The sequence below is a fragment of the Gadus morhua genome, chromosome 8 (assembly GCF_902167405.1).
Source record: "Gadus morhua chromosome 8, gadMor3.0, whole genome shotgun sequence".
Taxonomy (NCBI): Eukaryota; Metazoa; Chordata; class Actinopteri; order Gadiformes; family Gadidae; genus Gadus; species Gadus morhua.
Window position 1 is genome coordinate 1,140,631 of NC_044055.1, and position 15,495 is coordinate 1,156,125.

Below are 15,495 nucleotides of genomic sequence, written 5' to 3' on the forward strand. Positions count from 1 at the left end.
TGTCTAACCCAAATATTCTAGACCAGAGAGTGCGCGCCAATCAATAAAACCGTACGCGGAATCAGATAAAGCAATTAGTTATTTAGGAAGGTTTACTGGAGAAATCGAAGAACTTTTCACGCCATTTATTTTCCATTTCTTTGATTATTCTAAATTGATTGACCATTTCTCTCAACAGAGGTGGTCTTGGCTGGCTGCCGAGAAACTCACCAGAATGGAATTTATGTGGCTGACAATTTCCCATGCAGCAGTGTCTTTGTCATTGACACAAAGGCCTCACTATCAGTAACATTAATATTAACATTAACTTTACCATCGGACTTTGCAAGTTATATTTGGGTTCTAGGGATGTAAGACATATTTATAATATAAAAAGTCAATAGTTAAGCCTAATTTCTCTAATATAAAAGACAAAAATAAGCCAACACCAAGAAATCAATGACATAGCCTACAGGACGCGAACTCAGGTCACCCGTAGGCCTACTACATGGTAGACCACTCACCCAAATGCTGGTTCCCAATTATGATAGAATACATAGTATTCTAGTAGGCCTACTTGTATAAAAATGTGTTGAGAAAATATCAACTATAACAATAGATAGCAATTAATGAAATTATTTTATTTGCATCATTTCATCTTAGACCCTGAGGGAAAATATACGCTGTTTGTAGTAGGCTCCTTCATATATGTACATTTATGACAAAATCGTGAGGACTAGGCTTGGCGGAACCTTCTGATGGTGCACTTCTTGCCGAGAGATGAGACTTTTCTGAAACACCGATCAAGTAGGCCTGAGCCTGACCAGGGTGGTCGGATAAGTTGCCATGGTTACTTAGCAGAGATTCCCTTAAGTCACGTTAATGGAACGCAGCTCTAGCTGAGAATAGCGAGGCTAAAGGAAAATAAGCCCGGCTTTGCCTTCAGCTTGGTTGATGGAATACCCCTCTTGTCTCCTCGTGGTAATAATACTTCTGATGGTGCTCGCCAACAAACAGCCCAGCATTGAACAATTCTGTCTGGAGATTTTCAACTTCTTCTGCTGTGGAGAAGATGGAAAATAAGTAATTAGTTTGAGCATTTGAAGAAGCTTTAAACATATCATCCTCAAGTGAGACGATCCAGGATCTAGATTCAAGATTCAAGATTCAAGATTTTATTAAATGTCCCACGAGGGCAAATTTGTTCGCAGCCAGGAGAAGTGGTTTAACCCACAAGACAAGACAAAACAACAATGAACACAAAACACTGTGGAGACAAAGTGCTCGAAAGATAAAGTGCCAGGATATAAAAAATGTAAAATACAAATTAAAACATTAAAACATTAAAACATTAAAATAGATTAAAAAAAGTCATCGCAACACAAGTAAAATAAATTATCTGCTGCTGGCCGCATTGAATGCCCGGATGGCTGCAGGGACAAAAGAATACCCGTATCTATTCCTGCTGATCCTTGGTAAACACAAACGTTTGCCAGAAGGCAACAGCCTGAACTTGTTCAACAGCCTGAACAACTTTCTTGAACAGCTGTCTGTTATAAAGGCAATTGAGGCCCTCTAGCTGGATGCCAGTGATTTTGGAGGCAGTTTTAACAATAATGCCAAGAGAATTTTTGTCCTTGACAGTGAGGTTACCAAACCAGCAGATGCGAGAGAAGGAGATGAACGAGTGTATATATGCACAGTAAAACAGTTTCAACAGGCTTTTTGAAACGTTGAATCTGACTAGTTTCCTAAGGCAGTAAAGACGTTGCTGGCCCCTCTTGCACAGCATGTCCGTGTTAACATCAAATTTTAGGTTATTGTCGATGATCGTGCCCAGGTATTTATAACTAGACACAAATCTACAAGCAAAGCAATACTTTGTGCTGATCATTCAAGCGTAGTTCTGAACCTATCAATCAGAGAGTCTGGTTGCCTTTAGGATAGAGGGTTCTGGGCTTACCTTGACATCCACCACTCAATAGCTTTCTTGACCCATGGAGCTTCAGGATCCAGACAGACCTTTAGGCCCGTTATTTTCAGAGTGGCACTGAAACACCAAACATGAAGCAGACAATGAGTACGACTAACCACTTCTCATATCCCAACAAGGTTCAAGGAACGATCTCCATGAGATTTAAGAGGCTAACATCACTGTAGAGGGAGGTGATGTGAACATATTGTTTCTGAGGAGGACGTACATGATCTCAGATTCTTCACAGTGAGAATTGGCCGGAATGATCTCCACCTCCTTGACGTGACGACGAATCTGACGGCTTTCTGTCTCGATGCAGCGGCAGCGTAGTTCCATCCCCAACCCCCGCAGACTTTTTCCTGTTAGGAGACAAAGGTTAGAGTGGAACACCTCAACACACGTGTCTATTGCATACCCTCCTACTCTTAACAATCACATGATATATAATCATTAGGACCTACCTTCAGTGATGGACAGCAAGGCCAGGAGAACCAGTATAGAGCTGATGGGGATTTTTCCGCTTGTCATCTTAATTTTCAGAAAACAATCAAACTTAACAACTGAGGTTTTCTGATCTTCTGATGTTTGATAGGTTCTTCGCTACTTATCTTCTCTCTGCTTTGAAAGCTCTTATCACTTTCACTGCTGAATAACTCTGGCTCTGAGGAAGAGAGTTCTGCCTTTTAAAGCTGTCGGATGACTCGCAGCCAACTCTTAATGGAGCCTGGGGCATCCGGGAATGTCATATATGGGAATTTACAGACAAGGCTCTTGCGCCGGCTTCTGCAGAACCATGAGCAAGGATAAGTGATGGTCATATACCTGTGACCAGTGCTTAATTTGAGGGGGAGCAAGGGGGAGCGCGCTCCGGAAGCTCTGACGTGCGCTCCGCCAGCTGGATCTTGAGTGTGTGTGTGTGTGTGTGTGTGTGTGTGTGTGTGTGTGTGTGTGTGTGTGTGTGTGTGTGTGTGTGTGTGTGTGTGTGTGTGTGTGTGTGTGTGTGTGTGTGTGTGTGTGTGTGAGGGGCTAATACTGTGTGCATGTGTGTGTTTTGTTCAGATGTGCAGCAAGAGAGGTTGGACTTGGAGTGACGCGAGTCGGTTGAGTGATGTGTGATAAATCTGCGAGGAGTTAGCGAAAGTAGTGAACTTTATTATTATTATGGTTTTTGTGGTATTCTGGTATTGTTCTGGTTAATAATATGTATCTATTTGTTAACGTGGCCAAGTTGTCATGCCAGATTGTTGTTCTAACTAGGCCTACTATAATCTATGAGGTAGCCTATCTATTTGTTTTCATCTTTTAATGCGACGGAGATCCATTTTCAAGGACTTGGTGTATTTTGTTGTGTTGAGAATACAATGACTCAATGACGCACCTGCGAGTGCATGACATATTCCTCAACTGTTAGTAAACAACGGTAAACTTTATAACGTGTGGCTGTGTGTCTCTCCAACCTAACATATGTTTACTATTTTTTCTGCGTACATCCCCATTCACGAGGCTTTAGTAGGCTAATTTCTTGCGATGTTGAAACCCCCCCCCCCGCCGCTTTTTTTCTACTCGTCCTCAGCGCTCCGGGAGCTCCCACTTGACAAATTAAGCACTGCCTGTGACCAGTACTTTCACAATACAAACTATTAGCAGTGAAGAAAATAAATGATTTAAACTTGATTAAGTTCAACAGCCTCATTGAAGTCTGTTACCACAAGGGACCTGGCAGGATCTTTCCTCTATAAGAGGTTTGAAACCAAAATGAAGACTGATTCATGATAAAGTAGGCTAATCTTTTTATGATGAATCAGTACGAGGGCTAGAAGTTTATTCATTCACAACTATGATTAATGCTTATATAACATAACATAAAATGCACTTTATCAATCCCAGAAAAAAAAAAACGCACGGAAGCGACAGTTTCACGGGATTGCGCCCGATTGTCGTGCCGCTTTGATTGTTTTCTAAAAGTGAAGATGACAAGCGGCGCGACAATCGGGCGCAATCCCGTGAAACTGTCGCTTCCGTGCTCGTCGAACGCATTCACGCACACCTGGAAACTGTTGGGATAGATGATGAGAATCACAATAAAATGTGAAACTGAATTTGAAACAGCACATTGTAATTTATGCATCCATAATCAAAATTGTATCTTGTATTGCAGTGAAAATTAGTAGGAATGTGAAGATTTCGTTGGCATGTTGATTTACGGTGTGTGGCCCTAAAACTTTAAATTAGGGGCCACTGTGCCCCTAGTAAAAAAAGTTAGTCTTAATAATAATAATAATAATAATAATACATTTAATTTAGAGGCGCCTTTCAAGACACCCAAGGTCACCTTACAGAGCATATAGTCATCATACATTTTTTTAAAAAGCAAGACATTGTGGAAAAAATAAATAAATAAACATAAGCAATAAGAAATAAATAAATAAATAAATAAAAAACAATCAAAACAGTGATCAGTTAGACGTTGTGTGCGAGTTTGAACAAGTGAGTTTTGAGTTGTGACTTGAAGGTTGAAATGGTGTCTGACTGTTTTATGTGTGGGGGGAGGGAGTTCCAGAGCCTGGGTGCTGAACAGCTGAATGACCGGGCACCCATTGAAGTGAGTCGTGATGTGGGGATACATAGTAGTCCAGCAGAGGTTGAGCGGAGGGAGCGGGAGGGAGTGTATTCTTGGAGGAGGTCGCAGAGATAACTGGGGGCTAGGTTGTGGAGAGCTTTGTAGGTGAGGAGTAGGGTTTTGTATTGGATGCGGTAGTGTACTGGGAGCCAGTGAAGTTGAATGAGGACAGGGGTGATGTGGTCAGATGATTTGGTGCGGGTGATGATCCGGGCGGCTGAGTTCTGAATGATCTGCAGTCTTGAGCCCTGCAAGGCCATCAAAAATATACCCAGACACTGAGGACATCTGTGTTAAGTGTGGAGGCACATCCTGCCCTCTAGTGGCCATATTGGGTGTTTCACCCGCCCCACTCGTCCTCGGCAAGACCCATGCAAATGTTTTGGCCTTCGCCCCCCTACTGGCTAGGCGTAGAATTCTACTTAACTGGAAATCCCCACAGCCCCCTCTTGTTTCTGTCTGGTTGATAGACCTCATGTTTTTTTTTTTATAAATTTGAGAAAGTCAAATTCAATCTACGTGGGGACGCAAGTAGATTTTTCAAGCCCCGGGGTCCTTTTATACAATACTTTACTGACTTAAAGACCCTCTCATGATTTGGTGCTCTATTCTCCTTCTACACAGGCCTAGGATTTATAGGACATATATTCTTCTCAATTCCAACTGTTAACTCTTCCAAACCTTCACTTTGAGGCCTCTATGACCCTCTTGTTATGGCATTATCACCAACACACCATAACTCTGGCTGTAGCCCCCCAAACCACGTTGTTGTCGTTGTGGTTTTGCGTGTGTGTTTTAGGCTTTATTGTGCCTATGGTTTGTGTGTGATGTATTTGTGTGCCTGTTTTGTCAGAGGAGGGGGACTGAGTGGGTGTGGGGAGGGGTTGAAGAGGTGGGAATTTGTGCTCTTTGACTTTCGGATTAATATTTGTACTGTACAATTTTACATTTGTGCAATAAAAATTAGCAACAAAAACCTTGATCAGAATGTCATTGTTATGATTATCGTAGGGGTAGTCATATTGGTAGTTCCAATTTTTTTTTCTGGGATTGATAAAGTGCATTTTATGTTATGTTATATAAGCATTAATCATAGTTGTGAATGAATAAACTTCTACCCCTCGTACTGAGTCATCATAAAAAGATTACTTTATCATGAATCAGTCTTCATTTTGGTTCCAAACCCCTTATAGAGGAAAGATCCTGCAACGTCCCTTGTGGTAACAGACTTCAATGAGGCTGTTGAACTTAGTCAAGTTTAAATCATTTATTTTCTTCACTGCTAATAGTTTGTATTGTGAAAGTACTGGTCACAAGTATGTGACCATCACTTATCCTTGCTCATTTTTCTGCAGAAGCCGGCGCAAGAGCCTTATCTGTAGATTCCCATATATGACATTCCCGGATGCCCCAGGCTCCATTAAGAGTTGGCTGCGAGTCACCCGACAGCTTTAAAAGGCAGAACTCTCTTCCTCAGAGCTAGAGTTATTCAGCAGCGAAAGTGATAAGAGCTTTCAAAGCAGAGAGAAGAAAAGTAGCGAAGAACTTGTCAAACATTAGAAGATCAGAAAACCTCAGTTGTTGAGTTTGATTGTTTTCTAAAAATGAAGATGACAAGCAGCAAAATCCCCATCAGCTCTCTACTGGTTCTCCTGGCCTTGCTGTCCATCACTGAAGGTAGGTCCTAATGATTCTATATCATGTGATTGTTAAGAGTAGGAGGGTATGCAATAGACACGTGTGTTGAGGTGTTCCACTCTAACCTTTGTCTCCTAACAGGAAAAAGTCTGCGGGGGTTGGGGATGGAACTACGCTGCCGCTGCATCGAGACAGAAAGCCAGATTCAGATTCGGCCTCACATCAGGAAGGTGGAGATCATTCCGGCCAATTCTCACTGTGAAGAATCTGAGATCATGTGAGTCCTCCTCAGAAATAATATGTTCACATTACCTCCCTCTACAGTGATGTTAGCCTCTTAAATCTCATGGAGATCTTTCCTTGAACCTTGTTGGGATATGAGAAGTGGTTGGTCGTACTCATTGTCTGCTTCATGTTTGGTGTTTCAGTGCCACCCTGAGAGGGACGGGCCTAGAGGTCTGTCTGGATCCTGAAGCTCAATGGGTCAAGAAAGTTATTGAGAGGATGATGTCAAGGTAAGCCCAGAACCCTCTCTCCTAAAGGCAACCAGACTCTCTGATTCATAGGTCCAGAACTACGCTTGAATGATCAGCACAAAATATTGCTTTGCTTGTAGATCCTGGATCGTCTCACTTGAGGATGATATGTTTAAAGCTTCTTCAAATCATCAAACTAATCATGTATTTTCCACCTTCTCCACAGCAGAAGAAGTTGAAAATCTCCAAACAGAATTGTTCAATGCTGGGCTGTTGGCGAGCACCATCAGAAGTATTATTACCACGAGGAGACAAGAGGGGTATTCCATCAACCAAGCTGAAGGCGAAGCCGGGCTTATTTCCTTTAGCCTCGCTATTCTCAGCTAGAGCTGCGTTCCATTAACGTGACTTAAAGGAATCTCCGCTAAGTAACCATGGCAACTTATCCGACCACCCTGGTCAGTAGCAGACTAACTGTCAGGCTCAGGCCTACTTGATCGGAGTTTCAGAAAAGTCTCATCTCTCGGCAACAAGTGCACCATCAGAAGGTTCCGCCAAGCCTAGTCCTCACGATTTTGTCATAAATGTACATATATGAAGGAGCCTACTACAACAGCGTATATTTTCCCTCAGGGTCTAAGATGAAATGATGCAAATAAAATCATTTTATTAATTGCTATCTATTGTTATAGTGGATATTTTCTCAGCACATTTTTATACAAGTAGGCCTACTAGAATACTATGTATTCTATCATAATTGGGAACCAGCATTTGGGTGAGTGGTCTACCATGTAGTACGGGTGACTTGAGTTCGCGTCCTTTAGGCTACGTCATTGAATTATTGGTGTTGGCTTATTTTTGTCCTTTATATTAGAGAAATTAGGCCTAACTATTGACTTTTTATATTATAAATATGTCTTACATCCCTAGAACCAGTGGCGTGCACAGACATTTTGGGGGGCAGGTGCTCAGGGAAAAATAAGGGCACATTAAAGTGTCATTTCGAAGTGAAGAGTGATCATTACCACTTTTCTAAAGCAGCATCCTCCTCAGTGCCATGTCTTGATGTTGATGACCTCACTATGATTGATCTTGATATATTTTTCTATAGCAAGCAGGAGAAGGTCAGAGAGCCGTTCTTCTCCACACAGACTTCTTAGTTTAGTTTTGATAATTTTCAGCTTTGAAAATTATCTCTCCACAGAAGCAGTTGTCACTGGCAATGTTTCATCGATTTTTATCATCTTCACAAAGGCAGGAAAGATGAGCCGGCCACTGTTTTCCCTCAGTATGGCAAAGATTTATTTGAGGTCTTTTGCAGGAAAGCTGGAGTGGAACACCTTTAGTTCTGTCTTCAGCTGGTCCTCGTCTTCTCCATAGAAATCAGGATGTGGACGGCTTCCTTGGCTTCTGCGTTTGGCGTGCTTACCCAGTTGGCATGTACCGTTAAGGGGTGGAAGGACTGAATGATTCTAGCAGTGGGACTTCAGCTCCTCAGTCACAGTATCCAGAAAGGAGGCTTAGGGGGCAAACAATACACTCTAGACTCAATTCATTTATGTGTTACATCGCCGGTTGGGCAGGGCAGGGGAGTAGGTGTGTGTGGGCAGCAGCTGTGAACTACAGCTGCAACGCGCCTCCATTTGTGTCCGCTCTGCGCGTTCACGTTGACAAAGGAAGAGAGTTGTGTGCGAGGAGGAGGGGGGGGGGGGGGGGGGGGGGGGGGGGGGGGGGGGGCATATATATTGGGCCATTATTATCACACGTTTTTAATTGTCGAGCCTTTATAGATGATAATGTCGGCATGGGCCACATACACTGTTTAAAAAAAAGAAAAAAGAAATCCGATTATTTATTTTTTTTTCAAAAGGGCACTTGATTGGGTCAGGGGGCAAAGGGCAGGTGCTATAGCACCACCTTGGGTCTACCTGTGCACGCCCTAGAACCCAAATATAACTTGAAGTCCCATGGTAAAGTTAATGTTAATATTAATGTTACTGATAGTGAAGCCTTTGTGTCAATGACAAAGACACTGTTTCTCGGCAGGCAGCCAAAACCACCTCTGTTTATGGTCAATCAATTTAGAATATTCAAAGAAATGGAAAATAAATGGTGTGAAAAGTTCTTTGATTTCTCCAGTAATCCTTCCTAAATAACTAATTGCTTCATCTGATTCCGCGTAAGGTTTTATTGATTGGTGCGCACTCTCTGGTCTAGAATATTTGGTTTAGACATTAATCATACAACGTTCCATTCATTCATCGTCATTCAGACGCGAGGCTGAGCATTGACACACGGCTATTGCTGACACGATTAGGAGATTTTGGTCTAGATCCTGCCCGTATTGTTGGGCAGGAGGATGGATAGGGCTTTTTACAGAACCGGCTTGGCACGCCCGGCTATTTCACCCTCTTATCTCAAGTTTCCTGTGAAAAACTGAGGTGGCAAAATAAAAAAAAGTGCAGGCTGCAAACGCGATTAACTAGTAGCCCATGTCTTCTGTCATTGATCAATATGAGGACATTTTATAAACGACGGTTGGATTAAAATCAGAGGGAAACAGCAAGTGCAGCTCGAAAAGCAACCTCCCGCACAAGAGCAATGGAATCACTTGATTTTATTGTATGCCTTGTGACGTGGCGTTTGATCGGTAGCCTACATTTCGGCTGCGCATGTATTTTTGAAATTTTAAATTGCTGCAATGAATTATGTTGTGACTTCTTATGTCTCTCATTGTTATGAGTATCGGTAGGGGTAGTAATAGTGGTAGTTCCTATTGTTTTTCTGGGATTGATAAAGTACATTTGATGTTATGTTATATAAGCATTAATCATAGTTTTGAATGAATTAACTTCTACCCCTCGTAATGATTCCTAATAAGAGGAGTACCTTATCATGAATAGTTGAAAAAGATATCAGTCTTAATTTTGGTTTCAAACGCCTTCCTCGTGCCCACTACCTCCGATCGCGTATGCAAATTTTGCAAAGACTACTACCCCGTCAGTCAAAGGACTCAGAAGGCGTGGCTGACGGATGGGGGAGGTTTCCAGGGTTGTTACGCCCCGTGCCCACTACCTCCGTCCGTTGCGTGATCCCAATTGACTTTAATGGGGACGGACGCGCAATGCATTGTGGATCCGTCCGTTCCGTTGGAGCCTTCGGCGTGGCTGACGGATGGGGGAGGTTTCCAGGGTCGTCAGAGCCCGAGTAGTGTCACAGTGCTGACATTTGCATACGTGATCTGATTGGATGACGGATCCGTCGCTGCCGAAAAAGTTGAACATTTTTCAACTTTTTGACGGAGCCTTCAGCGGACGGATCCACAATGCATTGCGCGGGACCCGTCCCCATTCAAAGTCAATGGAGATCAGTCAACGGACGGAGGTAGTTGCCAAGTCACCCGACAGCTTTAAAGGTGGAACTCTCTTCCTCATAGCCAGAGTTATTCAGCGGAGAAAAGTGCTGTCAGAGAGAAGAAAAGTAGCGAAGAGCCTGTAAAACATTAGAAGATCAGAAAAGTCAGAAAATCATCAAACTCAACAACTGAGGTTTTCTGATCTTCTGATGTTTTACAGATTCTTCGCTCTTCTCTCTGCTTTGACAGCTCTTATCACTTTCACTGCTGAATAGCCGTGGCTCTGAGAAAGAGAGTTCCGCCTTCTAAAGCTGTCGGGTGAGAAGAGAGTAATTTATATATAAATCACAAAATACATTTGTGAATCCTTCTCTGTGCATTCATTATTAATGAGACTGTTCTGACCCCATATGGAGGGCTCAAGACTAACTTTTTTAACTAGGAGCACTGTGGCCCCTAATTCTATGGGCACAAGTTGCGTGCGGTGCCCCTTCCTTTCGGTGGGGCAGAAACGACTGGCGTATGACCACACCCACAATTTATATATATTTTTAACATGTATATTTTGAGCTACATTAAAGCATGTTAACTAAACTAACTGTGAGTAAGAATTAAAAATAAACGTATCGCCTAATGTTACTGCACGCTTTTGAAGTGCCATCCGCAACACTCGTCATATGATGTCGAGTCGGGCTAATTAGAATAGCCCATGTGCAATGCAAACACCAGCTCTGCAAAGTCAAACATTTCAAAGGACAAATTCGACATTATAGGTAAGTTATTTCTTCCATATTTTATTTTAACAATCTAACAGCAATTTAACAACAGTCTTTGCGAGTGCATTGCAAATACATGAAAAGTAGAAATACAAGTCATCAATCAAGCAGACCTTCGATTTGGAACTTGGCCCGACGATGTGTGCAAATCTCTCAATAACAACACTTTTGAAATCAGGTATTTCTCAATAACAGCTGTTTAAATCAGGTATGAAATCACGTAGGCCAACAATTTTAATACCTGCTGAAATAAATAAATAAATAGGCTTCAATGCCGAAAGATACAGGCGGAGTAATTCGACAACAACATTGCTGAAAGGTACAGGCGGAGTAATTCGACAACAATAGTCCTAGAATATGACCATGGGGCAGACTACTTTATATGGAAGCATATATGTAGCAAAATTCAAATGGCAATGCAATTTGCAATTTGCAATTCAATAAGTAATTACGTTATGCAATTGACAATGCATTATGCAATTTCATAATGTAATTTGTAAATACGTTATTCAAAGTGTATTTTAATATGCAAAGTGACAATGCAATCCTCAATTACATTTGCAAAAGTTATAACAATAAAAATACAATAACATTTTGTCAAATTCTTTTGAGTTCCTTTATTCAAATTGCCAAGCTATAGCGTCCCCGTGATTGCAATCCACTTCGCCACTCTCCGTGTGTTGCAATATTTAAATGACATTTCAATCCGCAAAACGGAATCCAAAACGGAATCCAAAACGGAATCCAAAGAGGAATACAAATAGGAATCCAAAACGGAATCCAAAGAGGAATCCAAATAGGAATCCAAAGAGGAATACAAATAGGAATCCAAAAAGTCAATATGCAAAGTGGCAAACGTATCAGCCAATCAGTGTCTGGACGTCACTTTCTATTGTCTCCAAGGGTATCTCCACGGTAATAATAATAATAATAATAATAATAATAATAATAATAATAATAATAATAATAATAATAATAATAATAATACATTTAATTTAAAGGGCGCCTTTCAAGACACCCAAGGTCACCTTACAGAGCATAAAGTTATCATAAATAGTTTAAAACAACACATTGTGGAAAAATAATAATAAATAAATAAATAAAACAAAAACAAGACAAAACAAACAAACAATCAAGACAGTGATCAGTGGGGTGTTCCACAAAGCCGGTTTTATCACATAACCGGGTAAGTTAACCCAGGGTTTGCTGTAACCCTAGGTTTTCCGTTCCAAAAGGATCACGGTATGTTAGTTGCTATAGCAACATATGCTCTGAATCAAACCTGGTCGGACCAGGTTTTGCGCAGGTTAAGTTTGAAACATAACCCGGTTTTGGGTATTTCAACCGGCGTTCACCGCAGATTTCATATGTTCACAATGGCATGCCCTTTTGATGAGAGAACTGCTGATATCAGAGCGCAAATTATACGTGCAATCCACCGGGAGCGATTGATAAGACCACGGCTCGACATCTTGGCATATTGGATGACTTTTTGCTGGAGTGGAGACATAGATTCTCGCGCAAATCTTTGATATATTTAAATAGCCTTACATAGCCAACACTACCAATCGAGGACCTGGCCTCACTTCACTCCAGACTATTTGCGTAGCCCTCCGTTTTTTTCAAATGGTAGTTTTATCTAGGCTATAATGCTGGAGATGCTGAGCACATCACAGTCGTTTCAGATGACCCATCCAAGATTTGTATCGGCCTCCTATCATACAAAGAGCAATATTGTCTGAGTACTATGCCGAGAGGCATTTACAACATAAAGTATAAAATAGTCCTAACGGACTTGCATCCACTGGAGAATGTTCGATCGTAGCCGGCGGCTTCATTACAAGCACTGATCCATCTTGATCTGTGAAGTTGATGAATTATCACTTTTAGGTTTTCTACCCAGTTACCAAAAAAAGAAACATTTGGAATAATATGCGCTGTGGCAAGCACACGGTTTGCATGTGTTACTTCGAAGGCAAAAAAAATCTAAAATACAAGAAAACACAAAAACCTACATTCAACAAGTGTGGGGTATGGCCCATGACTCTCTGAGGTGGTATTAGGCCTACCTCCAGGTACCCCCTCCATGCCAGGGCGCCCTGAATTTATGTTTATTAACAGCTCCTCCACCGGGGTCAAGACAATTTGAGGGCCAGATCCAGTCTGCCGACTGTCGGCCTTTTCACGATTGGCTTAAAAAAATGGCTTATTTAAATTTATACCAATACGATGTTGGGAAAAGCTTACCAGTTTGTATGTTTTTTATACTTCATTTTTATACTTGATCCTCTGACCGCTTGGAAGCAATCGGAGTACATATTGTTTTAGAAGAAAGGGCTTATGTGGTAGGATCTTTAAGAATGCTTAACTGGGATATTTATATATTCATGGCTCAAATATTAAGGATCATGCTTTTGACGCGTAACTAACGCATTTACGCGGTCAGCGATCCGCTGCCAGGCTTTGGTTCTCCGGGTTCCAGAGGTTTTAGCGTTCCCTTTTCTTGTGATAATGTCTTTCTCCTCGTCATAGCTCTCCAGGAGAACCTGGAGTTCCATTTCATTGAAATAAGCGGCCCGTTTCGCCATATCGATCAGGGTTTCCATGATCCATACATCACGTCTTTTTAAGTTTGGCGTGTACGCGCACAACCCTGTGTTAACCAACCCCGAGTTGATTGAACTAATGCATAACCGCTGCTGTGGAACCGAAAACTCTGGGTTGGTCGGAACAGGGTCAATCAACCTAGAGTTCAGCGTTAACTCAGTGTTTGTTTAACCTCCGTTCGTGGAACACCCCTCAGTTAGACGTTGTGTGCGAGTTTGAACAGGTGAGTTGTGACTTGAAGGTTGTAATGGTGTATGACTGTTTTATGTGTGGGGGGAGGGAGTTCCAGAGCCTGGGTGCTGAACAGCTGAATGACCGGGCACCCATTCGTAATGAGTCGTGATGTGGGGATACATAGTAGTCCAGCAGAGGTTGAGCGGAGGGAGCGGGAGGGAGTGTATTCTTGGAGGAGGTCGCAGAGGTAACTGGGGGCTAGGTTGTGGAGAGCTTTGTAGGTGAGGAGTGGGTGGAGACGGTGGGTCTCCCGACCCTATGTTTTGCACCCAGTGCCTGTAGCACTTGGGAAATCTTTGTGTATACCACACTGGCGTCAAAACGTACCAGTGAGGATAAGTCGTCTATCCTATCTCCCAGAACACGCACTCTATCTACTGCATCTGTGTCTTCAACTCGATTGTTCTCCACATCATCGGCCAAACTTCGGAGCATATCAATAATCTCCATTGGTGACCATGGACCATAGGCTACGAACTAGAAGGGAACAAGGAAATTACGAGCAAGTGACGTAGTTGCCGCCCAGACGCTGATTGGCTGATACGTTTGCCACTTTGCATATTGACTTTTTGGATTCCTATTTGTATTCCTCTTTGGATTCCTATTTGTATTCCTCTTTGGATTCCTCTTTGGATTCCTCTTTGGATTCCGTTTTGCCAAATCTTTTGCAAAGCGTTCGTTTTGCGGATTGAAATGTAATTTGAATATCGCAACACACGGAGCGTGGCGAAGTGGATTGCAATCACGGGGACGCTATAGCTTTTCAATTTGTATAAAGGAACTCAAATAATTTGACAAAATGTTATTCTATTTGTATTGTTATAACTTTTGCAAATTTAATTGAGGATTGCATTGTCACTTTGCATGTTAAAATACACTTTGAATAACGTATTTACAAATTACATTATAAAATTGCATAATGAATTGTCAAATGCATAATGTAATTCCAAATTGCATTGCCATTTGAATTTTGCTACATATATGCTTCCATACAAATAATTTGACAAAATGTTATTCTATTTGTATTGTTATAACTTTTGCAAATTTAATTGAGGATTGCATTGTCACTTTGCATGTTAAAATACACTTTGAATAACGTATTTACAAATTACATTATAAAATTGCATAATGAATTGTCAAATGCATAATGTAATTCCAAATTGCATTGCCATTTGAATTTTGCTACATATATGCTTCCATAACTTTACGACCATATGGTCTTATAGCGCGGATTGCAATTCTTATTGCAGCCTGCAGGGTTATGCGAGAAACATACGGAAGAACGCGGTCGTTAAGCTCCACAGCCCCACATTGCATGACGCGTGAAACAGAACTCAACTAGAATCCATCAATTTGATATCAACAGACCAGAAATAGTCGTAAAGCCTACAGAAACAATAGATAGTTAATGTGACAATCACATTATTAAAAATAAACTTGGAGCAATGATTTATCTACTGTTATTTACTGAGGAACTATTTTTGGGAGCATGCTTTTGCAGGGAGTTCGGCGCCCCACCTGCCCATATGGACGGCACGCGCCGCGCAACCAGAAATTTTAGAAGCACACACCGTAAATCACCATGCCAACGAAATATTCACATTTCTTCTAATTTGTACTGCAATACTAAAGATGCAGAAATTACAATGTAGTGTTTCAAATTCAGTTTCATTTTATTGTGATTCTCATCATCCCAACGTTTTCCAGGTGTGCGTGAATGCGTTCGACGAGCACGGAAGCGACAGTTTCACGGGAGTGCGCCCGATTGTCGTTCCGCTTGTCATCTTCACTTTTAGAAAACAATCAAACTCAACAACTGAGGTTTTCTGATCTTT

General features: G+C 41.6%; 2 protein-coding genes across 4 annotated transcripts in view; one reads left to right on the plus strand and one right to left on the minus strand.

Annotated features, from left to right (window-relative positions):
• Positions 1–15,495, minus strand: part of c8h5orf22 (chromosome 8 C5orf22 homolog) — a 36,071-nt gene that overhangs the window by 4,049 nt on the left and 16,527 nt on the right. Inside the window, exons 11-13 of one of the 3 annotated variants that reach the window (XM_030364882.1) lie at positions 2,181–2,313; positions 1,943–2,029; positions 600–1,040 (exon numbers count right to left, since the gene is read on the minus strand). The exons of 1 other annotated variant lie outside the window; for it this stretch is intronic. The gene's annotated coding sequence lies outside the window, so the exon portion shown is untranslated. Of the gene's footprint in view, positions 1–599; positions 1,041–1,942; positions 2,030–2,180; positions 2,314–15,495 lie in introns of those variants that run through there. One more of the 3 variants, XM_030364884.1, reaches the window with a different exon arrangement.
• On the plus strand, positions 6,028–7,367 carry LOC115549601 (interleukin-8-like). The gene is made up of 4 exons (XM_030364904.1): positions 6,028–6,251; positions 6,354–6,489; positions 6,641–6,727; positions 6,915–7,367. Exons 1-4 carry the CDS (start codon positions 6,179–6,181, stop codon positions 6,925–6,927), a joined length of 309 nt encoding a protein of 102 aa, XP_030220764.1. The 5' UTR covers positions 6,028–6,178; the 3' UTR covers positions 6,928–7,367.

Coding starts and splice junctions, on each gene's coding strand:
- LOC115549601 (XM_030364904.1), top strand. CDS start 6,179: ATGAAGATGACAAGCAGCAAAATCCCCATCAGCTCTCTACTGGTTCTC. Junction 6,252..6,353: donor CTTGCTGTCCATCACTGAAG/GTAGGTCCTAAT, acceptor GTCTCCTAACAG/GAAAAAGTCTGCGGGGGTTG. Junction 6,490..6,640: donor TGTGAAGAATCTGAGATCAT/GTGAGTCCTCCT, acceptor TTGGTGTTTCAG/TGCCACCCTGAGAGGGACGG.